This window comes from Haemaphysalis longicornis, unplaced genomic scaffold (assembly GCF_048455015.1).
Source record: "Haemaphysalis longicornis isolate Haplotype H1 unplaced genomic scaffold, Haemaphysalis longicornis Haplotype H1 scaffold_6, whole genome shotgun sequence".
NCBI classification, from domain to species: domain Eukaryota; kingdom Metazoa; phylum Arthropoda; class Arachnida; order Ixodida; family Ixodidae; genus Haemaphysalis; species Haemaphysalis longicornis.
Window position 1 is genome coordinate 88,095,383 of NW_027526407.1, and position 27,685 is coordinate 88,123,067.

The 27,685-nt window shown below is 48.5% G+C and overlaps 1 protein-coding gene across 1 annotated transcript; it reads right to left on the minus strand.

The window, feature by feature from the left end:
- Positions 1 to 2,394: 2,394 nt before the first annotated feature.
- On the minus strand, positions 2,395 to 27,685 carry LOC144143127 (uncharacterized). Its single transcript, XM_077674933.1, has 4 exons — positions 26,696 to 27,685; positions 13,754 to 13,822; positions 7,091 to 7,180; positions 2,395 to 2,469 (listed from the first exon to the last, which is right to left on the minus strand). Exons 1-4 carry the CDS (start codon positions 27,683 to 27,685, stop codon positions 2,395 to 2,397), a joined length of 1,224 nt encoding a protein of 407 aa, XP_077531059.1.

The window sequence follows — 27,685 nt, forward strand, 5'->3', positions numbered from 1 at the left end:
GCGACCAGGTTTCATCGTTACGTTTCGCTGCCTTTGCAAACCGGTCGAGGTATTCTGCGGGGCTTAGCCTAAGCTCCTGCAGCACGGCCTTTTTTACCACTTCGTAGTCATTGCACTCACTGTCCCCGAGTCCACGTAACATGTACCTCACCCGTTCCGACAACGCCGGTACAACTAAATGAACCCGACTCGACTCCGGCACACCGTACGTCACAAACAACCTTTCTACTTCGTCGAACCACAATGGAATGTCCGCATCGCACGGCAGCTTAAGCCCCTTCAGGACCTTTGCGCACTGAGTGACCGGGTCTAAGCCCGGCCGCCTACCCTCATCTGAGTCCGAGCCCGTAGGAGTTTGCGTGCCAGCCCTCGTCTCCAGCTCCAACTTTCGCAACCGCTCTTCAGATTCGAGCTTCAGTTTTAGCATGCGTTCTTCCGATTCTCGCGCTCTTTCCTCCGCTTCGCGCGCTTCTTTTCTCTCCTCGCGCTCTGCTTTCTCCCTTCGCTCTTGAAACTCCAACTCCATTCGTCTGAGAATTAGTGCCTCGGATTCCACTTGGGGAGATCCTCCTGCTGCCGAGCCTCCTTGAGGTGGCACTTCGTCTGTCTGATCATTTCCGTCTCCTTCCGCCATGTTCGTCTGCATGCTCCGCGTGACTACCATGCAACCCCAGACTCAGCCTACACCGCCACAACGAAGCGCAAGAAATCCCACTCACCCGCACCTTCGGTGGTCGGCTGCCGCGTCGCTGGCTCCGTGCGCTGGCTTGGCTCTGCCGCTCCACTCCACGCGGAGCTCGGCTGCTGCCGATGAAGGCGGGCTTGCGTCCGCTTGATGCCCCTGGTTGTGGCCTGGTGATTTCTTCTGCCAAATCCTGTCGGCTGCGCCAGTGAAGATCGTTTCCCCGAAGTCCGGTGTCGATCAGGAACCCAATCGCCCGGGCTCCGGTTGATTTGGCAGGAGGCTGGCTGGGCGATGGTGTTGAAGTTCTTGGAGGTGGCGGTCGAATTGACGAACTCGAGGCGTTGAAGTTGATTTAGTGAAACGGAAGTTTATGTACAGCTATTTACAGTACGAAAACTGGGTACATGAATAATAAAAGAAAAACTGCAAACTTCAGCTAGACGCTAGCCCCGAGTGCGCACAAATCACTCGAGCTCCTCAACTTCGTCTAACTCTTCCTATTCTCGGAGCGTACACAAACCGCTCGAGAAACGACGGCCGAGACTCTGTCTCGCCGCAAGATCCGTCTAGTTGCCCGGTGCGGCGCTGCACCCTGAACCTCCGACGCGATCTTAACCTCGACTAGGGGGCTCCTAAATCCCAACCTAGCGTTAACGGTCGAGACTCCTTGTCTCGCCGGGAACTGCCAGCTCAGCGCTCAGACGAGAACCCTTTCCAACGGCCAAGTTCGGCCTTTTAAAACCTCGAGATCGCCCTCTCTCGGGAACGCCCCTGTAGCGTTCGTACACGCGTATGGGAGTGCCCGAATTCACGTAGACAGCTGTCACTCAGCACGTCACGGAATATCCAATGAGGCGCCGCTATCTCAGGTCAACGGCACGCTCGTAGACGAGCAAGTTCGGGTGACCCCGCGGGGGGGGGGGGGAAGCGGGAAAGACGGCGACCGTGCGTCATGCTGACCAGGGCGCGATAATAGAGACACGCCGGTAATCCCAGCGGGTCCGGCAGGCGTTCCGGCGCCGCAGTCTGCCTTCTCAATGGGGGATTACCCTTTAGGAATGCGGAGGGCCAGACAATCCGTCTCCCGCGCACGCCGCGACGAATTAGCGGTGGTTGCAGCGCAGTGTCGGCAGTGCTACGTCGCCAGACAGAGCGGCGCGTTCTCACGCGCAGCACAGGCACCTGGCCGCTAATCTCATAAGTGGACCTTACAACCGAACTATCTCAGTCTTTCAATTTGACACCGGTTTTGTGTTCTATGAGAATTAAAGAACAACGAATTCATTGGTTGGTATTTTCCTTGCTACTTACAATGTCCGTGTGAGTACCCTAATTACCATTTTGTTTTTATTTCCTTGTGCTATTGTTTGACTATTTATACTAGCAGGTTTGGTAGCAATATTTCTAATTTTACCTCTTCACTTCACCCCAAAACATTTGTTAAAAATCGTGATCTTCACTAAGTTAAAGTTTTCTCAATTCACAATGATTCTTTTCGGTAAAGAGACATAGCGTACACAATTTTTGAGTACGAATTACTAGTTCGCTTCATTTTTAATACTTTACTCACCATAGTATTCACAGTGCTTCTTGCAACAACCAATCTGATTTCAAGCAATGCTATAAATAACAAGCTTTTTATTGCCTTTATATCTTGAGGGGAATTAGATTCAGAAGAAAAGTATCAAGGCGGCAAAGCAGAGGCTGATTCAAACGCATGTTTTTGCTGTGCCTTCGTCAGTTTGCACCAGAACCACCGTATAGGTTATGATGGCTCCGGATATCTGCGTGAACAGGAAAAAAGCAAATGATGTTAAAATTTCTGTGAACCACTGCATTAAAGCTGTCAGGAAAAAAATTCCCTCCCGAATGGCAGTATACTCATGCCACTGTAAGGATTTTCGTTCCTACAATCGTTTGTCCTTACTACGCGCTTGTGAGTTTAAAAATACTATCAGAACAACTGCGCACATCGCCCATCGAAGGGACGTTGGACATCCACCTGAATAAAGACGTACGGCTACGGCTACAGCCCATATGGTGATATCACCCTGAACGTCTATGTCAACGGCTGGCTCAATGGGTATTTAATTTTCATGAATTCCTGAGCCTTGCATTTCCCATAAAAAGAAAAGGCTTTGGCGGGACCGACGAACGGTCAGAAAATACCCCGTCGAGGGCCCGAGCGCCGAACTGGGAGACCGAACGATAGCAGTAGATGACTAGTGGTGTGCTGCGCATGCGTAGTGGGGAGCACACCACCGCTCCGACTTCAGGGAAGGCGGCGTTCATGCTTGAACCGATCTATCACTCCTCTCACCGCCTGAAATGATAGCCTTAATGCATGCAATATCTTGACTAGAAAACATTTTACCCGATGACTATTATACTGTCGAATTCCTGTACGTTATCCGAATTAAGCATCTCTGGTGATTGGTGTGTTAGGTTTTTAGGTTTTTCGTATTTTTCTTTCTGTTTCTTGCTTTTGTGTGTACATTTGGTTTTGATGCGCCCATTACGCTTCTTTAATTCATTTTTACTCTAGTTTGTATTCCATTTCCCTTGCTTCCCTTTCTGTCAAATTTTCAAGAATATGAGGAGTTGTTTTATTGCGTCCGGCATCCCTATCATCAGCTGGCCGGGTGTTTGCGGCTGGCTTCGCAAGGCGTTTTTTTTTCTTTCACAACAACCCCTTATTTTTCCTTAGCCAATTTCTGCTTATTTGCTGCAGATATTCATGTCCTGTTGACTGCAGATCATGTATTTTGGTGCCACGATGGCGACGTGTCTACTGTCCCTAAAATTATGGCAAAACAATACGCGTAACATTTACCTTTATATCCAAGCCAATATCCATTTGAAAGGTATTACTAATGACTTCGATGTCACTAGTACATTTGCGGGACTGCTCTTATATTTGCACCTAGAACCGTTTATAAAGGACATATTCGTAGTTGGTCTCAAACGCACTCCATTGGTGGGTGCTGGATTACGAAATAGCGCCATTGCTGTGTCCCGTTGCTATGGATACGTGGGAAATAAAATGTCGAGCAGATTCACCACGGGATAGTGCATGCTACGTGCATTGTTGTGTCACACCAAACCGCTGACTGGCACACGAACGAATGAAGCCGAAGCCACATAAATTAACGCGCAAGTGCTCCAAATGTTAAGCACGAACTCCCCAATAACATGAACCGAGCATTACAGAACACAACAGTTTGTTTTTTGATAGGTACAAGCCCACAACTTCCTGTACGGTCAATGCATTATCTCCTGGTTTGCATCGAGCCCTCCAATTCAATTCAACGGCTGTAGGATCCCTGTTTTCGGCCTCAGTAGAGTAGGAGTAACGCCACAGTTATTACTACTAACCGCTCCAATTCGTGCCAAAGAAATGTAAAATTGTTTTCCCTGCAGTGAACCTTCATTGAACGTTCTATGTATTGAACCGAAAGTGCCGAGTTTATCCCTCTCTCATAATGACATATCACTTCCAGCACAGCAGCGAAGCGTCGATGGCTGTAACAGTTTGGGTGGCGTATTTAATAGTATTTAAATAAGGTATCATGCGTCATCCGAGCTTGTCTCTACCTCTTGGCGCTGAAGTCAAGAGAGACCCGCTCTCTGGATCCTTCAGACGAATACCTTCCTCCACCAATAACTATGACCTACCTCATGGCGATGTCGGTCAAAACAGCTTCGACTTCGTCTCCCTAGTTGTTTTCTACAGCTGTGTACATTTCCAATTAGTCGTATTTCTTGTTAAAGTATGCTTACAAACTATCTTCTATGACGATTGTCAGGGTGGGACCGGTGACTCGCCGAGGCGAGGCGGAGAATGGTAGATAGAAGGGCGGTCGTGTCCGTCCTTGCGGAGGACAGATGTACAGCATCTGTATTTTCAGAAACCTTCTTTGCCTCCTCGTCAGCCTAATCGTTACCCGCTTACACCATCTGGACCCCGGCTGCAAGTTTCGGTTACTTCCTGGTATTCAGCGAAACCACGCCACGCTGTGTCACCGACTACGGCTTGGCATAGCCTTTACCTGTCGCTACAAGCACCTTATCGGAGTTACGAGTGACCCCGATTGTGAAACATGCCGTGTACCGGAGACTATATCGCACGTTCTCTGCCACTGTCCACACTACGCGCATCCTCGAGAACAATTAGCGAGAACATTGGCCCGTTTGTACTGTCGTGTGGTGTCGGAGGAAGTACTGCTGGGACCTTGGCCAGACGCGCAGCGTTCCCACAAGGCATTAAAAGCTGTGCTGACATTTCTGCGCAGCAGCGGCCTCTTAGCGATGTTGTGGTTGATGCCCGTCGGCTGAACTTTAACACATGTACAGAATAAGTATAGGCATCTTCTGTACATAGCCATTTATTCATTTCTGCGCTATCTTCATCTCTCTCATCCTCTTTCCACACTCTTTCCTCCCCTTTCCCTTCCCACACACAGAATATCTGGCCAGATACACTACCACGAGGCCTACCTTTCTGTGTTTTTTTTTCATTTCAATGAAATTCTTCTCTCTCTCTCTCTCTCTCTCTCTCTCTCTCTCTCTCTCTCTCTCTCTCTCTCTCTCTCTCTCTCTCTCTCTCTCTATCTCTCTCTCTCTCTCTTACAAGTTATAACCTACAGACTCCCTTTACACAGCGATACAGGCGATCACTGACGCCGAGTATCTTTAGGATATCAAATAAATACATGCTTTCCGTATCGTGATCACTTCTCGTAAATATTTTCATAATTTTTAAGTTCATTGAAATTATGACCTGTGTTTATACAAGAGAAAGCCGAAGTTGTAATAAAATAGGCACAGTAATATACTGTTATTGCTGAAAGCTATTAGCATAGCACATGACCATCTTAACCTTTTTTTCTATTCCGGCAACCTTTTTATTGACCCAGTTCACCACAACGAAAGAATTGTTTTCGTAAACTTCGCTTCTAGCAATTTTTGTTAAATCCGGGGGAGACAACCCAATGCGGACCTTCTGCATACATAAACTTCGTGTGAATTCCTAACTATGCTGAAATCCAAAATATAGAAAAAACGTAAACTTCTCCAAAGATATGTGGTTAGCTTCCCCTCATTTCTGTTAACACATGACCCGCCAAACTGGCACTGAAACCATTCTTACACTGGCGGGAAAGAAATTGTTCCCCTAACCCAATTTGCACTTTATGTGACTATAAGCTTTCCTAAAAGACTTCCGTAGGCGGTTAAAGCAGATGTTTAGGGTGTATATTTCACCCATCAATGCCTTTCCCATTTTATACATGACGAGCCATCATCTGTCATGTGTACCATGATTGATGGTGATTGTGGTGCTGTACGCATTGAGCCTACACCTGGGCTATGGGGCGTCCCGTAGTGGAGGGCTACGGATTAAGTTTGACCACCTGGAGATCTTTAACGTCATGTGTACCTGAACTATAAGTCGCGATTCCCTGGTAGGAGCACAAAGTATGTGATCGGTCACCACAACACATGATTTTGTCAGCTGAAGTGGCATACCACTGTGGCTGAATACAAGTTTTCTTCAATAAGGCCTCGATCAGAACAGCATTAACCAATAATCAACGGCCATTTGGGGCTCTTAAGATACCTGGAATACGACTCGTGTTGCAGCTGATGTAATTATTGCATGGTCAACCAAACTGAAACCCAACGCCGAGAAAATGTGACACCATGGAACGATGGACGATAAAATAGAACTGGTAGGGTTTGGCGGACTGCCATGGGAACCCCCATTTTACGCCACGTGTATGCGGGGAAACGGTGCGTTGCTGATGCGTAAAGTTGTCGATATGCACAAAAACATGATCTATGGCGTAGTATTTGCGTAGACACCTACGAATCTAATGGCAAGTACAAAAAGAAGGAAAATAGGGAAGGCATTTTAATAGACACATCAAGTAACGGCTTTTAGGCCATTGATCACAACGAACAGTCTCAATATATGTGAATGGGTTGTTTTTATAGCACTGTTCCCCACTGCGGTGGCTCAGTGGCTAAGGCTTTGTGCTGCTGAGCCCAAGGACGCGGCTTCGATTCCTGGCCGCTGCAGCCACATTTCTGATGGAGGCATAAAAGGGAAATGCTGGTGTCTTCGTGATTACGGCCCATGTTAAAGATCCCCAGGTGGCCGGAATTAATCCAGAGCCCTCCACTACCGCGCGCCTCATCGCCTGTGTAGTGTCGGTGCGCTAAACTCCACGAACAATCAATCAGAGCAATCTATAGCGGCCATGTGGGGTATACGCGAAACTTTCTTTTCAAGTATGCATATCACGCTGCGTTTGGGTGCTCCAACCATCCTGCTGCATTAAGCGTTCCTAGGCTTCTGGCAGCTGTTACAGTAAAATATAACTTCTATGATGATAAAACACCTACGGAGACAAGAAGCGGCAGGTTGATCTCGAACAGACCGCAGCCGGTGAAAGTAGTCTGGCCAGCCTCTGCGGTGAGCAGCACGAGATGAAGCTGAAACAGAAAAAAAAAAACACGTTTCCCGGAGTAAACTGAAAGCTTATCAAGTGCACTTTTCATAATATAGCGCTCTTTGGAGCGCATTTATGAGCCCCCAAAGCAAACACCGAATCGTCTAATACCACGGTCGGATTTATGGATAGCGACCTTCTCATAGCAACCGGTTACGATGGGAGCCAGCGTGACGAAAATCTTCTGTGAACGGTGCGCTCTGCGAGGTGGTGCTGCATTTAACCCCCAACCTCACCAGCTTCGCTTCGTCCGCAGTGCAATCTGCGATCATTCGCATATACTTTATCGCGGTTGTACCAATCAATACCGATTAAAACGATCACTACATATAAAACACCCTAGGAGCGAAAATTTACCGTTCATTCTAAGCGCGTTTCTTAGCAATGCGAGCTTCAAGGTACACACGTAAACCACTGTGCTAGCACATCTGCATACTCGAGTAGTATCCTCTATTTTCAAGCATTCCCGTTCATTTAAGCATTCAGCAACAAGCCTTCCTTACCTTAATGGAGTTTTATCAAGCAACGAAGATGTGCGACCACAACTCAATGCGTGGACATTGCTCTGAGTGTGTGTGGAAACACACAAGGATGTTATGTATATTGGCGAAAGTATCTGCGTCGCACCGTGGGCATTTTGTAATATTTGTATACAGCTGTATATAGGATTTTGGACCATATTCCGCTGCTGTAAGGAAACATATATATATATATATATATATATATATATATATATATATATATATATATATATATATATATATATATATATATATATATATATATATATATATATATATATATATATATATATATATATAAATATATATATATATATATCTGTTTGTGTCTGTTGCGCATGCGATCTTTCAACCACTGCAGTTTCAATGTACTTATTCTAACATTGTGGTTCCTTAGGAGAATATTGTACCTTTTGTATTCTCCAATGCCTGGAGTAGCCAGCTCCTGTTTGGGTTGCAGTGAAAGTCTCCAATAAATCATAATTTTTCTCTCTTTCTCTAACAGCAGAGCTTTGAAGGCAGGGCTTTATATGTAGCCTCACGAAGAGAATGCGGTTAGGGGTCCCAGAAATCGAACCCAGAACCTTTACACCATGAACCTGGAAACGTCCTCGCTGGGCCACCCCAAAGGCCTGGGGGGTACGGGGTTAGCAGCGGTGGAGAACAAAGCATGTACCACCATTTGGAAAAAAAGACGCTACCCTTGGCCGGAATCGAACGGGGGTTCCTCGTGATAAGAAACGGGTGTCTGTACGATTGAGCTAATGATCGTATTCCTGGCGCGCAGTATATAGTCTCGGGGTTCGCAGCGCGAGCGTTGGCATTGGACTTGACCGCGTGTTCTAGCGCGTGCTAAGGCGGTCCACTTTGGGAGAGATGTGGCCTACGAAACGATCCGGGCCTTCCAATCATGGAGAACTTTCAGTGGCAAGTTCAAAAAAATTGGCTCAGCTTGCATTAGTTGGGAAAGGCTGGAGAAGCAGGCGCGCTGGAGGCCACTCTCCCTCCGTCAGAGACCCGGCTATCGCACCTCACGTTTATTTCCGAACTTGCTGGTTAAAGGTGTGTATGACTGGCAGGCCCGCATTTTTTCATCCGCAGTCTTTCAGATCTCCCCCGAAGTGACCGGCGTTAGCACGCACTAGAACCCGCGGAGATACTTAGAGCCAACGCCTTCGCTACGCACCCAAAGGAAAGGTTGTACGTGGGCCTGAATGCGGTGATAGCTCAAAACTTTGGGTGCCGGTTTTATAACGCGAGAGGCCCAGCTTCGATTCCGGGAACAGGAAGCGTTTGTTTAAAGCGAAGCTTTAATACTCTCCTCTAGCGGTTTCAGCATCGTCCGCAGTTTGACCTTCGTTTGACCGCCGCTTGCAGCACACAATCCCTTTGCAGCGGATCACGTGACTCGCAAGGCACGCATTCAGTGCAGCGCACAAGACGCTGTTTTAATTTGAAGATCTGAATTTGCAGTTGTCGCTCGGCCTACAGCATATCGTATGCCAAAAGTAATCTAGTAGCTGATCAAGTGGCTCTAAACCTTTATAGCCCTAAACCTGGTAAGCGTGCGTAAAGCTGCCGAAGCTATGTTTAACTTTTTGCCGCCGGAAGACCGTAGACGATGCGCAGCAAACGCAAATGCGTTCTTATACGTGCTGGGTCGCATGTCAGAATGAGGAAAAAACTGAATTCGGTTAACGAAAGAAAATGGTGACTTCCCTGCCCATAGGCTTCCTGCGCTGGAGTTTTGGCGACATGCAGCGCCCCTAGCGGCCGACGCCTCTGGATAGTACAAAAGCAGACGACCCTCGCCGCCCTCCATGTGTTTCAATTACAAGCCAGAGTGAAAGTTGGTTGTGGCGCTTTGTGGTGTGTTTAAATGACTGCATACTGTATGAAATAGCCCTTAAAGTAGTTGCAGAGGCTAAACAAAATAATATCCGCTAAAAGAAGCCGATTTATCGGCTTTCTTTTGAGCGGGCTGTCGCGGTGGTCGCGGCATGGGACAGTATCGCCAGGTCGGGTGGTTTAATTGTTTGACGAAAGTTAGTTTTTCTTCTTGCGTGCGGTCGACAAAGGAAAGTTCACGAGTAGCATAAACACGGAACGCTGCACATCCTATATCCTGAGGTAACTGCAAAAGGTTGTTTCAGCGGAGGCATGCAAGCGAACGCAAGAATTGCGCAACCGACTCAGCTGACACTGCTGGCCTGGCACCGCCTTTGAAACGAGTGGAAATTTTGTTTCGTATTTTCGCAAACTAAATGATTCTTGCGTAACGTTTTACGCCGCACGATTTACGAACGGCAGGGTACATGTATACTAGCGAGTTGGTGGGGCAATAGCGCCAAATAAACAAATTAAGCGCTATTAAAGGACGCAAACAATGCACCAAATCACACGCCCGCTGCCTGCAGAGATGTGTACTTCCATAACATCACATAACACAGCCGCATACACGGCGCGGGACCCCGAATATTTACATACGATCATCACTGACTGTGTTAGTTTTCTAGTGCAGGGGTCGTCGAATCTGAACGCCGACACGCCAGTTTTGACTTCAAATGGATTTAGACAGCGAGACAAGAACAGATCTCGAGAACTGGCTTCCTCCAGTTGAATTGCCCAACCCCCCCATCTTCACACTTCGCCAGCATTTGTCAAATAGAATTAGAAATTCGCTGAATTTTTTCTCTTTGCATTCAAAGCCCCCCTCCTCCTCCTCCTCCTCCTCCTCCTTCTCCTCCCCCTACCCCCCCCCCCCCCCCCCCCCCCCCCCCCCGATTTGCCACCCAGCCATCCGCCGTGTCGGCTGCATGGAACTCGGCCGTTGCTGACCCTCATTCTAAGATATTAAGTGCGAACTGGGAATGTCAGCTGCAAGAGCATAATTAAGTAAGATAGAGAGAGAAAAAACTTTATTTCTGTAAAGTGAGAGCAAACAAGGAAAGCCAGCGGCCTCTTAGTTCGCCCGACCACTTTACGGCCACTAATTTCGGAATCGCAAAACAGATTTCACGCTTCTGACGGTCGCGGCATTTTGTCACTGAGACACGCAACAAAACGTCAAGCTTACGCTGCACCATGTATTCGTAACGGCGACGCAAACAAGCACTGTTCAATGAAAGTGCACGCATAGTGTGCAGGTACGCAAAAAAGCGACGCACCGCAGCAGGCGAGGCTGCGGTCCGCCGGTCTCGCTGGCTTTTTAAAGCGCGGTCATCGCTGATTGCGTCCCTCTTCTTTTTTGATCGGCTGTTTTTGAGAAGTCTTTGTCACTTAGAGTATTAGTTTAGAGTAGAAATTTCACTTAAAATTTTACTTCGTACGACCATCGATCGGTGAACCTGCGAGTAGCAGACGCCGTCACGGTCCCGGCACTTTCGTCGGCGCTGTAAACGTGTTTAGCGCTGCAAAGCTTTTCCCCCTAATGCCAAGTTGATCGCTGAAATAGATCGGACGTGTCGGGGATGAGCTGGTGACCAGTCGCAAAATAATCGGGAGCGTCGAGCTCATTTTGCTTCTGTCAACACGGGATCCTATGGGACCCGCGCAGCTTTGTACTACCCGGAAGTGCTGCACGGAAGCCTCTTCCGCAGCGCCCCCCTGGGCAGCGCAGGAGGCCTATTGAAGGCTTGTTTAATGATATCCATGGGGAACACACACTCGCAGATAGCTCTGGGTTGAACGTCGAACAGCGCAGGTAGAGTTACGTAATCAAGGCATGTCAGACAGCCAGGCCGCGCCTCCCAGCGGTGCAACGGTGAGGAACGTTGTGTAGTTCACTTTATCGCCAACAGAATGCGCCACGGCACGCAAGATCGAAAGCATTGGACGAATTGTACGGCCGCTTTTTGATGCATGGGCCCATGGGGAGTTTCGCAACTATTATATCAAGTAACTCTGGCGTGGGCTCCTTGGCTCCTCGTACTCTTCCTCATACATCTTGGCGTAGCATATTCCCCCTCTCCACTTAGGTGAGCGAAATTTTGTGTTAACGTTGGTCACGGCCACAGCTCAAGCTGACACAGCTCCGTGGTTTAAATTCTTTGTTACTGCGTTCAGTGTATGATACGCCCACACCTCCCGCACTCTCTGGGTGGTGGCATGATCAGCTGCTATAAAATTGCTATAATGTAATGTACGCTTTAATGTACGCTTTCCTGTGCTATGCCACCTTTCGCTATGAAGTCCGAATGCTACCTGCTTCGCACATCTGAAGCTTCCTCTCGGAGATATGCACCCACCCGGCAATTCCTCTCGATTGTTGAAGCACCAGGATTCGTATGTTTGTGAGGGCCACATGGCTTGCAAATATTGTGCTGGCTTGCGAAAGGTCAAACGACTACCGATACGCGATTCGGTGTCCACTATGGCTCTCTGAAGCATTCGATATTCTACGCCAGGACCGTTCTTGCGCCGATCCCAACTCATTCTTTTTCCAACTCCGGGGCTTATTCGGGCACACCGGCTGTGTTGATCCTCAACTTCCGGGACATGACACCTGGGCCGAAGGACAGCAGTTGTAAAGACACTAGGCCACCAAAACTTTGATGTGAAATCGCCTTCAGCTCTGACGCATACAGGCAAAGCCTAACGCACATCCGCCTAACTTATTTTATATTGAGCTGTGTTCTTGGATTCAAATAAACTGGTCGGTGCTTCACTTTTTCTTGAGCGTACATTTTGAGTTATTTCTTTTGTAACTATGTAACATTGTTACGTGGTGGCAGGGCATAGGTGACATGAGGCCTGGTAGATGATGAAGGATCTATTTACAATATAAACAAGCGGGAAAGACAAAGCGCCCGCAGGCGGCATATCCTAGACAGCTTCTTCTCCGTCGTTGGTATCGACCACAGCGGTACACACTAGTGCCCTCTTTTTCATCTTCTCGTGACAACCGCGACGTCGAAAGCTACCGTCCCGGTCGACGCCGCATAGACGAGTGAGCGGTGTGAGACTTAAATTCAGTGAAAGCTCGTTAATTCGTACTCGAAGGGTACCATTGAATGCTTCGAAACCGCGCCCCACTGCCGGAGCATAACACGAAGCCACCTCTGGACTTGTTATCGCAGCTTAGGCGCTACTACACGTTTGTGGCAGGTGATTGCGTAAATAATGTTCATGGGGCTCAAAGGGCATTGTTGCCAGCGGCGCGCCTCCTGCAACCGAAGCAAGCTGTCGCAGCAGCGTAGCGCAGGCGCTATATTTTTCTGTTTTGTTGTTTAGCATCTCTAGTAAATTTGCTTTCGTTTGGATTCGCAACACATTGTAATCACGCTAGGTCGACTTGTCTGCGAGGTGCGATGGAAGCCAGGGGATCCCAGTTCGAATAACCCATTCTGGATTATCGGGAGTTTTACACCGTTAATATATTAAGCGCTGTGCGGAGACCAGGTCGTCAGTTCGAATTAACTGTAAGTTCCAATCAACCGAGTTCGATTTAACCAGCTTTTAGTGTATTAGATGAGAATAAACAGTGAATGTGTCTTTGCCGCCTCGAATCAGGGCGATTGACTGAATAAACCACGACTATGAAACACGGCCGATGGCCGCTAATGCAGCTACGAAGCTTTAAGTTGCTTCGGAAACACGCCGGAGAACTGGGTAGAGGAACGTGGTCGGTCTTGCGTCACGTCAGGGCTTGTGACGCCGTCTAATCTCTGCCGGTCATAGGAAGGGGACACGGGGCTGGGCATGGCCACGTCCGTGGCTCACCGGGCTCAAGCGGACCGACGCATACCGAGCTTCTTCAGGAGAACGCTTCAGAAGCCTTGACGTGGCGATGCTGGCGGGCCGGTTTAGAAAGTGCCCCGAACCATCCATCAATATGCTACCTGGCGGCAGGACATAGGTGACGAAGCAGGCGCAGGCTGCTCACCACACACCCCTTCTTCGTCGTCGATGATTGCGACGACGGCAGTAGGCCCTACCGCTTCCTTCTTGTTCTCGTGAGATTATCATCCTACGCACTATAAATTAGCAGTAATACATACTATGCAGTATGAATGAACTGAATTTATATAACTTACCTGGTTTGCTGCTGCGTCAGAAAGGGTGTTGTAGTCAGTATCCTCCACCACGTCCCTGATTCGATTAGCCTGGAATGCGAACACGTGAACACAAAACATGCGTCAGCGACATCATGTCCCTATGCGTGCAGAGATGAGCTACATGCATCTTTTTACATAAATCAGGAACAAACATAAGTATACTTGCAAAGTAATCGCTACCCAACGACAGCAAGCAAGTTTGAGCTTCCAAGGAAATATCTACAAACTACAAGCGACCGGACCTGTTAAAGGGACACCGAAGTGAATTTGTCAAGCTCCCGTTTTAGCTTGCACTGCGTAGACTGGCTCAAATTAGCACACTTTTCATCGTTTATCCGGTTGACAAATCGGTAATTATTTTACAAAGCGCGAAAGAAGAAAAACTACCATGCGCGGTTTGCGGCGGCCGCACCAACTAAGGCTGTGACGTTGGGAGGAGGGGCGCCGTGATTGGACTATGCCCAAGGTTAGCAATCACACAAGTTTCGGTTTCGGTTTCGGTTCTGTAAAACATAACCAATGGCGTTGTTGGATGGGCATTCTCAATATCTCAGTAATCATCGTGCCGCACTTCTGCCATGTTGTCGGCTGTAAAATGCACAAGATAAACCTCCCAGGACGGCTTGTAGTCGTAGCATTCACTAGCCGAGGCCTACGCAGTGCATGAAAGCTTTCCGCGTACCCGCAGACGCCCAAATGTCATGCGCTTTTCCCCCATATTTGGAGCTTGCCTCCCTCATGTCTGTATCGTAAAAAGCGTGTTCGCACCAGGCCAAGGGTCTGTTCATTCTGGCCTGTGCCCACTGCCTGCAAGCAGTCGGTGCTTATGGCAACAGCACGCCAACGAGAACTCGCTTGCGCGCCAGTGCCAGCCTGCGCGCGTTTTGTGAACTAGTTCGTGTAGCCATGAACGTTAAGGCCTAAAAATAGGTGAACTCAATATAGAAAACATCGGCGGAAAACAAAAAAGTTAACTTACAAAAAAAAAAGCACGTACCCGCGGGATTCGAACTCGTGACTTGCAAAACATTGGCGGCGACATACCTAGAGCCCCAGACCACTGAGCCACGGAGCGGAACGCGGAGGCGTTGCTAATATAGGATATATATTGTACAACCGGTTTACACTTCTATTTAGTTTTGGTATTTCAAGCAGCTTAGGTGACTATTTGTTGTACTGCGATCGTGCAGTAAGCGTCGCCCGAGTTTCCACAGTAGCTCACGTCTAGCAATTGCATTTCGTAGACGGAAAAGCGTTCGCAGATGCGTAGTCGTGCTGCTGACCGCTGTGCTTGTTGGCCCAGCGCAAAATAGTGCTTCCCGCGCCCTAGTTTTACGCTGTACGGTAAAAATATCAGTTGATTTTATTTCCTTAGTACCTATATTGACTTCGCTGACTCTTCTCCCGCCTTCAAGAGGCCTTATATTTTCCAACTCTCGTACCAGTCAGCGAAGCGTCGCATGTGCGCTTCTGCAGCGCTTGGGTGAAGCGACCTTGACTTGGAGCTAGATACAGTGTGCAAACAAACCAAGTAAAGAAAGGCACATTCTTCCATTCACAAACGTGTCCTGGCTTCGTTTCAACTAAGCGACCAAGCAATTTTTTTTAACCTCCTTGATTGCGACGACCCGCCGGCGGCCGGCGGACGAAACGCTGGGCCGACTGACTCTGTCGGCCGGGGAGCCGTGCAGTAGCGCAGCCGTGGCGCAGCCAATGGACCTCTCCCTGTATGTAAACAACGTGACGTCACGAAGCGCACGTGCGCGACGGGTGGCGCCTGCTCGCGGCGGCGAAGTGCGGTGGCGGTTGGCAGAACGCGCCTCCTCCGACGGCCCGGCCTGGCCGCGCGGCGCCCGAAAGGAACGATGTGCCGTTGGTTCGGGCCGTCACTGGCCGCCCACATTGCAGGTGGGGGTCTAGCTATCCTGGCTGTACCCGTCGCATCTCCATGTAGCTTTCCGCATCTACGACCTCCGCAACAGTTTCGTTTACCGTACGGTCAACTGAAGGGCCACGCTTTCGGATAATCTGTGCGCGACAGCCTAAACAAGTCATTCTGAAGGTTGGTGCTGTTGCGACGCATTCCAAGAATGTTTTTTTTTAAGATTCTTTGTGTTCGGACACATGCCAAGGAAAGCTAATTCATTGTTGATTTCGAGGTCTGCTTAAGCTAAGCGCGGTGCCTCAGGCAGCGTACGTATACGCTCCCTGTTCTTGGTCTCTTTGCGTCGCCCGGAGACAGTGGCGTACACACGATTTCATGTCGAGGGGAAAAAGGAAAGGTAAAGCATGAACGGATTAAAAAGTAAAATAAGCAGCAACGAAGCAAAAATATGAAGAGCAACAGCCAAAAATTATTCCAGTAAAAATATTGCGATGATGTCGTTCTCTACGTGATTGACCGATTGTTTTGTTACCTTTTCCCCAGTGAAATCGCGAAACGGTTCATCGTCATTGTGTGAGTAACATAGCAGCCACATATGGTTAGTGCGCATAGCTTGCGACAGTGCACTGAAATAATTTTCGGTAGTCATTATTTCACGATAATTAAAGTTAGTGTCCTTGTACGCCTGCTGAATACGAAAGCGTCGGGAGACCGCAACAAAAGAATACATTCACTGAGTCTGTTCGCTTAGGGCAAACACATTTTTCGAGTTTTTTCGAGTCGCGTGAGCGGCCCATCTCGCGCCGAAGGCACGATGCTACATGTGAGCACGGTAAGCATCTCTGTTTTGCCGCATCCTCAAGACAGAATATAATTGGTCAAGGTAAAAATTTATTGCACTTACAAGCAATGAATTTCGTTCGTCTTGAACAGATCCCCCCGTAAGACCAAACTTGTCGTTGTCGATCTGGCGTTAGGCGGCTATCGCGATCCCTCGTCGAAACATTTATTTCGTGTCGCCTAAGCAGGTTAGGCATTAATTGTGTTTTTAATACAGTGCTCTACCTCCTCAAAACATGACAATATTTCGCAGCAAGAAAATTTCCGTGTGCCCCCTATTACCGGCACTATTTCACTTGACCAAATTTCTGCTGGTGCTGCATGATAGCAGATGGTTGATAAACAGCATCATTTCATGGCACGAATCAGCGCGGACTGCCAATGTAGACGGTACGACTGCGCTTTGGAGAACAGCAGAAGTTCGATTCATTGATTGATTGATTATAGGGTTTTAACGCGCCGACGCAACGCAGGCGATGAGGCGCGCCGTAGTGGAGGGCTTAGGGTTGCCACCTTTCCGCGAGAAAAAAACCGGCCCTTAGGGGAACGGGGGGGGGGCGGGAGGGGGAGGTAGGGGGCGTAATATATAGAATATTAAATTTGTGTTGAAAAAAAACCGCCATATTTTTTACATGAGGCGCCATTTATTGTGGCATTTTCTTAGAGAGAAATCAACATAACCTTTGTACTGAAAGTGATTGAGAGCTTGCTTATTGTGCGGCCGCAGCATTTCGTTGCTTTGTTCCTACCTTAGCTCCCCCTCCATCTCAGGCAGCGCACTCGCCCGCGTATTTTCTCTGCTCGCGTGTCTTTGCGCAGCTTGTCGACATATATTTATCGTCTTAGTTGTTGAATTGACGCTTATAAAACGCCAAAACGGACATAATCACGGCACAAGGGCCAAAGAACCGGCCAGTGACGGCCGGTTTTAAGTACGGACCGGCAACCGGCCCGCTGTTTAAAAAACCGGTCGGGCCGGTCCAAAACCGGGCAGGTGGCAACCCTAGTCCGAGGGCTCCGGATTAATTTTAACCACCTGGGGATCTTTAACGTGCGCCGAAATCTCGCACACACGGGCAGCAGAAGTTCGAGAATGGGAAATGTTGCTACGAGTAAGAGCAGACCATGTCGCTGCTTTGGCTGCCAGCCTCTTCGGCACATTGCGCGCATCCACAATACACGGCGAATTTACCTCTTTGGGGACTCCGAAAAGTCTGATGCCGCTGATTTTGCTCGCAATATTTGCGTAGCCGAGCGCACAGCAGCCCACCGGCATCAGAAAAGCCAACACGTAAACGAAAATTCCACTTTTGCGCGCGTCTAATGCAGCCTCACTGCATACGCCCCGCGCGCCCGTCCGAATGTCTTGCCAACCACCCTCCCAGCCACACCCAGCACGTGCGCTTTCCGTGACGTCACGGCCGCTGCGTGACGTACCCCGGGAGAGGTCCATTGCCAGCTCATCCCCTCCTGACGTCACACGAAAACGCCACAGAAAATGGGCGAGCGTAAAGAGAGGAGGACAGCATTTTCGAATTAGTTTTTCTACTAAATAAAATCGCGTAAACGCGCCTAGAGTGGTCGAAACATGGCCTGGGGACTCCGGACTACAATTTGCGCTAGTAATCCCGCAATGTTTACATATCACTTCAGTGTCACTTTAAGATCGCGCACTTCACATAATTAATAGCACCCGCAAACCATGTATCATTCGGTTGGCATAGCGTATTTACTTTTATCGTGTTTGTTTTCCTGCCGGCCGAGCTAATTTGGACGAGAGGGGCGTGGGAGGGAACCGCGGAAGCTTCTTTTTTGTTCGCCACGCTATTGTGTTCACCCGGAGAGCGGGCCCAGAGAGGACTTTTACAAGCGCGTTGGTCACCCCGTAATAGTTGAAGGTGGTGTCAGCCTTGGAAAGAAGACTTCCTTGAGTTCGTTTGGGAAACTGGCGGAGGGGGACCGTTGACACTCTAGCGACCGCGATTACCACCACGAGAATGCCCGAACCAACTGGAGCTGGAAGTCAGTGAAGGGGTCAATATAATAAGAGGTCACCAGACGTTCTATGTATGACAGTTGCACTGCTCAAAGATACTGGGCGAAGTGGCCGTTCGTCAGACGTCTGAACCTGGCGACTCGGCAACTGGAATTCGTCAATGTGTAGGCGACCAGGCTTTGTTTGGCGCTCCACATGTTTACGAAGGAAAGGAATTTTGGTGGCGTGGGGCACAACTCTAGGTGCGCGTGGTATGGACAATACTTTAAGACGAGCCGCCCAACAACCGATGGCCGGCGCTAGGTTTCCTTTAGATGGGTGATTTTCATGTGTGCTATATTTGTGTTTTGCGGAATACCTCAGAGTTTCTGTATGAGACTGAGAGAGGTAGCTCACGAGAAGAATTTGAACCCACCTGACTAGTTTGTCTCTGTGGGCAATCACTGGCCTAGTGTGGGCTAATCAATGAGCCATCCTCACTCTCAAAATGTGACGTCCCTGTTGTGGGCGGGGTTTTGGTGATAAAACCGAGGAGTTTGATGTTTTGGGGCGGTCTAAGAAAGAGAAGAGAGAACAGCGAGCACCGCTCGACGCGGGCCTTGCCCCACCTCTTTTATGCGATCACGAGCTCTGAGAGTTGTAAATACCTAGCGCAAATAAAGTGTACCAATTGTACAATTGCTTGGAGTAGCTCATCGTTTCCCGCGTGCCGTCCACCACGAGCCATTGGATCATCGATCATCGACATCGGCGACCGATCCAGCGGGTGGTCGTGCGCATGCTTGAAAGTTACGTGGGCCCCTCAGCTTACAGTGTTGCTGACAACTCAGGGGGTATCCGGGATTTTGCCTCTCAAACGCAGTATTCTATTACAGTAGGTTAATGCAAACTTTTGCACGGGTCGCTTTCTGAAGACTTTGTCGCGCTATGCACACTAAATGCTACAAGCCCTCTGGATCACCACTCAGAAACGGAAGCTATACTTGTTCGCAGCGGAGTAAATCTTACACCCAGACCTTACGTCGCCTATCACTTACTGCCAAGCGACACATTACATTATATAGCGGCACTGTAAAATGCTATAAGTATAGAGGCGTACCCTAGGAATTTTTTAATCTCAAGTGCCTCAGCTTCAAGCGAAATATGAGGGCTCTCCTCATAGAGGAGCGACGTAGTAGTACCCGGAATGTTTACTACAGAAGGAAATGCCGTATGGCGTCCCAAACAATCGGGAGGGGGCCGGGACTGGATAATTGCATTCCTGAGAGACAGGGCAGCCCACACCTGCCTAGGCATTGTTGGACTCAACTGCACTTCTGGCATGGGGTCTATTCTCGCATAAAGCAAAGGTCCAATGTTTCTTCTTATAACTGCCGTTACTACCATAGCCTTTTTTGTCCTTAATAGATGCATCATCAATTTTTGTTCCACTGTGGTACGAGGTGAGATCCTAATAATATCAAGTTGTCCACTCTTTAAAATGTCTGGTTAATTTATTTCCCATTCATGCTCTTGCCTTCTCCACAAACAATTTTGTGCATTCCTCCGCTCAGTAGGTGTCCTTAATATGTCTCTCTCTCGGACTAGGCATGCCAATGTTCCGATGACGGCTGTTGTTTTGCGAACAATTTTTTTTTCTCACTGCACCTTGCCCTCGTGGAATCAGTCATCCCGAGTCATCATTCAAACATAGTGCGGCCAAAATATGCTGATGAGTAGGCCACGTGGAGCAAAATTGGGCTCATGAAACCTATATACCTGAAGTCAAAACACTGATAACACTGTACACGGACGGGAAAAAATAGCAGTAAACGTCGTGAACCCTTTTGCACCCCATTTTTACTGAAGGTAAAGATGAAACAAAAACTTGAGTATTTTGAATAAAACTACAGAACTTAAGCGTAAATGAGGTGGAGGTCACACAAATAACACCGGGACCGGGAAGAACAACACTATTCGCTTACCCCTGCGAAATTGCTGGTAACCATTGTTTGTTGGCTGAAGAAAAGAAGCTTTGAATTGATTGATTGATTGTAGGGTTTAACGCACCGACGCAACGCGGGCGATGAGGCGCGCCGTAGTGGAGGGCTCCGGATTAATTTGGACCACCGGGGGATCTTTACCGTGCGCCGAAATCTCGTACACACGGGCGTTTTTGCTTTTCGCCTCCATCAGAAAAGCGGCCGCCGCGGCCGGGAATCGAACCCGCGACCTCGTGCTCAGCAGCGCAATGCCTTAGCCACTGAGCCACCGCGGCGGGTGAAGCTTTGAGTTGACGACATACACATTCCCAAGGTTGAAACAAATAAAAACAAGGCCCATATTTGCCATGACAATTTCTTGTAGTGCCCATATATGGGCCGTTCTAAGCTTGCGTTGAGCATCACAAGGGTATCACAGTTTTTGCTTCGGTTGTGGGCCATGTGATCACTGCTCGTAATAAAACTTTTTTGGCGCCTGATATTTCTGTAGAGAATAGCGAAAAAGTCTTTGTTCGGCATAGAAGAGTAAACTTTAGCCTTGTAAGGATTTCTGCCTTTCAACAACGTCCTTCCTTTCTCCTTCTGCGGGACGAACCGATGACAAAGGGTAGCAGCGTGAATAGGTGTGGGAGTTGGTGATGCATGTTTGTCCACAGCGCAAGTGGAAAAACACGGACGACCACCAGAAGACAAACGAAGCTCTGTTCAACCTTTTGCTGTCACCTGCGTATTTTCCCTTGCGCTGTGGTTCAACGGATCAACGTTGGTTCAACGATGACAAATATCTCCGATGATTTAGTCAACACACTCACATTTTACTTTTAACAAAGTAATGTATGCTTGAACAGCTTTATGTGTAGTAGTAGTAGTAGCAGTAGTAGTAGTAGTTGTTGTAGTAGTAGTAGTAGTAGTAGTACCTTTATTGGTAAGGAGGTCCAAAGGCCGGTTTAGGGAAGAGGAAGCGGAGTAGGGGAAGGGAATGCAGTGTCTTTTACAGGGACGTGGCAGCTTGCAGGGACCAGAGTCGACCCCAGCTACATCCAGCTTTATGTGTACAAGAAATTTAGGGTTGCTTTCCAGAGCATTAGTGTTGAAGTGGCGTTGATGCCCAAGACGTTTTTCTCTAAAGTTTCTTGGTTACATTCTGCACTCAATATTTCAAAACTTGTTCATGTCTTTTGACAGTAGATAAAAGGCAAACTTTCTATGCCCGTTGTTAATATGAAGAAGACGTACATTTTATGCACAAAGTCATAGCCCAAACATATCTGACTATTTGGCCCTCGCTCGCGTACAAGAAGACAGCAGCAACAGCCAAAGGCGGTACTTTTTAGGCTGTTTTCGAAGGCTTCTCACAATATATAACATACAAATTTCCCGAGACCTTCATAGTTGCGCGTGCTGAAGGAACTAAAAATATTCATGTACCGTATCTGTACGTAGAAACTGAGCGAGGCCTAATAAAGGGCACTAAGAAGTGTCGTTTGTAAACAGGCTGTTTTATCTTGTCGCGTGGCAGATGCACGTCTTGCTTTTATATCAATGCCCTCCTAAAAACGTAATATTACGCCGTGAACTTAGTTAAAGGGACGCTACGAGGCCAGTACGAGCCTTGTAATAGTAGATATTTTCAATCAAATTAACCTCATGTACCGTATCTGTACGTAGAAACTGAGCGAGGCCTAATAAAGGGCACTAAGAAGTGTCGTTTGTAAACAGGCTGTTTTATCTTGTCGCGTGGCAGATGCACGTCTTGCTTTTATATCTATGCCCTCCTAAAAACGTAATATTACGCCGTGAACTTAGTTAAAGGGACGCTACGAGGCCAGTACGAGCCTTGTAATAGTAGATATTTTCAATCAAATTAACCAATTTTTACACTTCTTCCGAGGCATTAGTACGCCCCAACACGAATCGTACGGACATGTGTAGTTGCTTTGTTTTGCCAGCTATTGCAGATGTTTGCGAAAGGAATACTATAATTTTAGCCCACATGACTTGGTTTGTCTTCACCACTTGAACGCAACCTGGCTGCAATGTTTCCCTTCCCACTCGACACACCTTCCGTTTCAATTTATGAAACAGGGCGTTTTTGCCCAATTCCGCCGAATCTTTAGCGACTGACAGAAACCGCGCTCACAGCAGCTTCGTACTTTTACCATACAAGGCTTGGAGAGTGAAAAAAACCAAACTGTCCAGCACAATTATTCAACCATTTTAGGAGAAATAAGCAAAAATACACGTGATGGCCGCAAGCGTCTTGGGGCTTTTCATTACTCTCAGCCTAATTGAGCTTCTGAAAAGAGAGACGAGACCGTTCGTAGGGGTAATAAAGCCGGCAATTCAATTCGCATGTATTCTACTAATGCAGGTTGAAAAATGTAATGACGCCATGAGGTGTACCTTAGCAAAAAGCGGGAGTATACCCGAACAATAAAACTTGCTTCTACGTCCGCACGTTTGTGACAAATAAACACGTAATTTGAAACCCCACGGATGGACATGACAGAGGAATGGAACAAACCCTGAGGCTACAACGGCCGTGACGTTACGGCATTAGCAGCCAGTGGTCCTCGCTATAGTGAGCTGCCAGAAAAAAAAAGTGCCTTCTACATAAAAGCTCTAGAGAAGGCTTTAACGCTTTTTGCAACCGCGACGCTGCTTCGCGTAGCTTAAAAGCACGTTTTGCAAAATCTCCGACCACAAATATTCACTCAGTTTACGCTCAAATTTAGTTTGTGGATTTCAGTTTCTTCTAAAGACGGTAATACGTCATTATAATAAGTTGCACATAAATAGAAAGTGTTCAACTTTGTGTTTACGTTGAAATAATTGTTCCTGCGTAAATCCTTTTGATGTAGCATAGCTTCACTGTACGCATTGTGCAACTATCTGCTTCTCATTCAGAGCCAATAAAGAGCGTGAGGTTGTCAATACCACGCAAGGAATCATGTGTTTGCTTAGTACAGCCCCACTGAAACGATTGATTTTTACTGCAAGGCAGTATATGTCTCTGCCCCCCAGTTTTCATTCCGGTGTCATCGATTTACTCGGCGCCACTCCGCGGCACCTGCTCACTATTGCTGACCCCCCTTCCACACCTATTTTTCTCGCCTCCACCGATGCCCCTTTGGCAAGTTGCGTAGTCGGCGGCTAAGGGCGGTATGCGGTTATCAGATGATTGCGAAAAATAAACAGAAGCACGGATGGGCGCAAAAAATGCACTTACGATTACTACACTCCCTAATATAAAATTTGTGTGCACCGCGAGCTGCCGTCTTCTCGGTCACGGCGCATTTCTGCTGCGTCTCAGGAAGTGTTTGCGTAATCAGCGAACGTACGGCGGCGTGCGCTACTCTCCTGCTACCTCGCAGTGCGCCACCGCCGCGGCAGGCCAGCATGTTACAAGTCGTGTTTGAACCTCCCGCGCAAATTTCACGTGGTTCGGGTTAGCCCCGCACAAAGGAGCAGCGAGCATGTTTGCATATCGTATTTGAATCTCCCACCCAAACGTCACTTGGTTTGGATTAGCGAAGAATGGAACAGTGTCTGGGGAAACTGTCAGGGGGAGGGCGCTCCTTAGTGGCGACACATGAAACGTGTGAGGGAAAGGCAGTGAAAGAAATGGCGCCGTAGCCGCACGTGTCGTACTCCACTTCACCCTTCGCTAGACGCTCTTCTTCGTTTTCTTTCTTTCGTCGCAGCTGCGTTCACTCACTCGGTTACGCGGCCATAAACAGACGCCGCCCCTACGAAGCCCAGGTAACGGCTGCCAAAGGGCTTCCCCCCTAAAACGACCAAATGCCGGCGTCACCGTTTCCAATCAAATTCACTTCGCCAAGTAGCTGAGAATCTATCCTGGCAGAAGAGAAACTTCCCCAATTGGAATTCCAGCCTACGACCATATTTTTTTTCACCTTGGAAGGTGAAAAATAAACCGAGACGAACGAAAACAGAAACGAGTCGGCCCACGTCGGCCCACGTCGCAGCGTGCGCTCTATCTCTCCGCGCTGCCAATAAAGAGGCGACACAACCCTGGTTCAGCACTAAGGACCGACTCGTCAACTACCACGAGATCACCAAAGCGTATCGCCTGGCTCGCACTCTCCCTCCACCCAGCGACAAGCTGGACACAGGGAGAGTCCTGCCGTCATCTGCCGTCATCTTCAGACAACTGCAGACCGGAACCCTCCTAACGCCGCTACTTCTACACAGAATGTACCCCGATGCCAACCCGGACAGCAAGTGCAGGGTCTGCCGAAGGGAGACGGCTACTCTAACGCACATGCTGTGAAATTGCTACGAACACCCCGAAGAAGCAAAGTCAGGAACCCTCCCACCACGACTAGCAGCGGCGCTGACATCCCACGACCAAGGAGAACAACTCTGGGCCGTCCAGCAAGCCCAAGAGGCGACAACGAGGCAGGCTTCCGACACCCCTCATGTGGGAAGAAGAAACCTAGCCAAGATGTCCCCCCGACGGTGACTTAGGCCCGGTCGACTAGCGTGCGTGCACGCTAGTTTTGCAGGCACATAATAAAGTTCATTCCACTCCACTCCACCTTGGAAGGCCTTCCGAGTGAAATTTTCGCCGGTGTCTTTCGCGCCTAATCATGCGCCATGACCGGTTGCGGTTTATGCGTGCGCGGTTTGCGGGTAGAAAAAGAGGGGCGTGTACTCACAGCTACGCTTCATGCCGCTAATGATGAAATACCGCATGTGCTGGTATTAAGACGTCGAAATTACATGGCTCAATGCGGTTAGTCGGCTGTCCTCCTCAATCGAATGGTTCGGGTGTGGGTTGATGTGGTACACAGACATCTTACACACACAGCAAGATGCATACGAGGGGGAAGGGAAACGGACAGCCACGTGTTTGTACGCGAGAATAGAGATCAAGGGCTTCCAGGTTTTAAATCGTAAAAGGATGGATGCATGCTGTTCGTTTGGAGGAAGTAGAGCAAGAATCCAAGCGTTGGCCCGAACGGGGACGCGAATGGGTGCAAAAACAACTGAACGCTTCTGGCACCACCGTTACCACCTCAAGTTCAGCACGCGGAGTAGCGGCGAATTCGTCCCGGATGAACAGCAAATTGACCGCTCGAAAAGCCGACGTGAGCCAATATCACTTCTTCAGAGGGCTTCCATGGAATATTTTCGACGGCGTCTGTCACTTCTAAGAACGCGCACAGTTCTGGTTGCCTGTTTATGCGTACGCAGGTTTGTAGTGGTGAATAGTGGGAGGGAGGAGCGGAGGCGTGCACGCGCAGCTATAAGTTTCATGCCCGTACTGATGGATGGCATGTCTGTTGTGCTGATGAGAGATTTAAACATGAACGTCAAACGGCCCAATGGGACCTGTCCGGAGTCCTTAGTGGTAGTGCGGTTACGGTTTGTGTGTTGGGCTATGTTCAGATTACCGACGCCAAAATTGTATCGTGGTTTACGGACGTAAAAAAATTCCATGTCACGCAGTTCACTTGTCTGAGACGTGAAATGGCCTCATTCTTTAAAGGTATTACGACAGTTGCGGTAACAGTCTGAATCCGGCCTAGACAAACAGTAGAACGCTTACGACGCGACAGAGACACAGGCAGTTGCATGTTTATCTGCAAGAACATAGCTTGGATCCTGCTGAGGTTCATTCAGCTAGTTGGCTAGGAAATATGCTCTATCACTCATTCGATAAACGTGTTTGCGATAAACAGTCCACTCCGTAGACTGCGTCCAGCTTTGCAGGTCCTCCTTCTTCACAGAGTGCAAAGGCACTAATTTTTTTCTAGAATCGCGCATTCGTTACACGTACGTTAACGTGGCACAGGTTTAGATGACAGCGAATTGTTTTTTTTTTGCTTGAAATCGTGTTTCTTGCAATATAACTACTGAAAAGTGTGTACTTATCATTCGCTTTTGTATTCTGAGTGGCTTGAACGGCTTTGATGGAAGGCAGTGCTACATAGGAAAACCTTATAATTCGTTCTGGTTTAAGATTTCGGTCTAGCTTCTTTGAGAAAGCTTAGGTAACGTGCAAGGTTTCTGCTACGTAAATCTATTACTCAATTGTTCGTGCTAACTTTTTCGTGCTAACTCGCAATATCTCCTAACTGGTGCGCTGAACTCTGAACCTATTGTAGAAAATTGGTCGTGAAAAAATAAACGGTTTAAACTGTCGCACGTGATAAATCTGTTATACAGAGGGCACCACTCAAGCGTGTTACCTCTGCAGTCATCCTGTGAGCCGCCCGAGTAGAAACGACGAGAAGGATGGCCATGCTCAAGGCGTAGTAGGTGCTCAGCATCCTGTCGACCATCGATACACCAGAAAGCATGATACCAAAACTGGTGGCGCACATGAAGAAGACGCCCTGGCCGTAGAAGAGAACCGCCGGAGCACCCACCACCGTGTTCATCATGGCAACAATCCTTCTCAGCTCAGACTGCTGCAGCCGCACTCTCTGAAGAGTCCGCACGCACCCCAACGGTGCAACCAGGGCACGAACCAGCATCTCGTTGGCCTCGGCGAAGTACTCCCGCATCACGTTCGCGCTGTACACGATCATCCAGAACGCCAGGCTGAACCACATGCCTACCAGGAACACGCCGACAAAGTAGAGGCACACCGCCACTATTCTAGTTCCGGCGTGAACCGAAGTCATCACCTTCAGCGCCGCAGGGACTACCTTCTTGCCCGAGGCGACGTACTTGGCGCTTTCCAGAAGTGCCAATGCTAGACACCAGTGGGAAACCTTGGTGAGTCTTCGGCTCACTGCAGCCCTCCTCAGACCTAGGCGTGACTCCATTGACGAGCAGGCCTTAAGGATATCCAGTATGGTGCGGCTTTTCGAGGCAATCACAAGCATATTAACAGCTGCCTGCACATAGACGAGCACGTAAAATCCGTAAAAGATGACTGCGGCAGTGCGAGTGAGTCCCCTCCGGCGGCCGACTTCGGTCATGACTACACCGGCCAGCGAAAAAAGGTATAGGAGTAAAGTTACTAGGCAGTATAAGGGGTACAGGAACCCTGTTCCTATGGTGAGCTCGCTGGGCCGTTGCTTCCTGAAGACGCCTTTGATGAAGCAGAAACCGCATACCTTAGAAGTTATGAGAAACATTCGGTACCCCGGATACGCCGCAACTTCAGGAACAGTGATTGGAGGCCGATTACGGGAGTCTGTGGTTATATCACGACGTAGCTTCGAGTACAT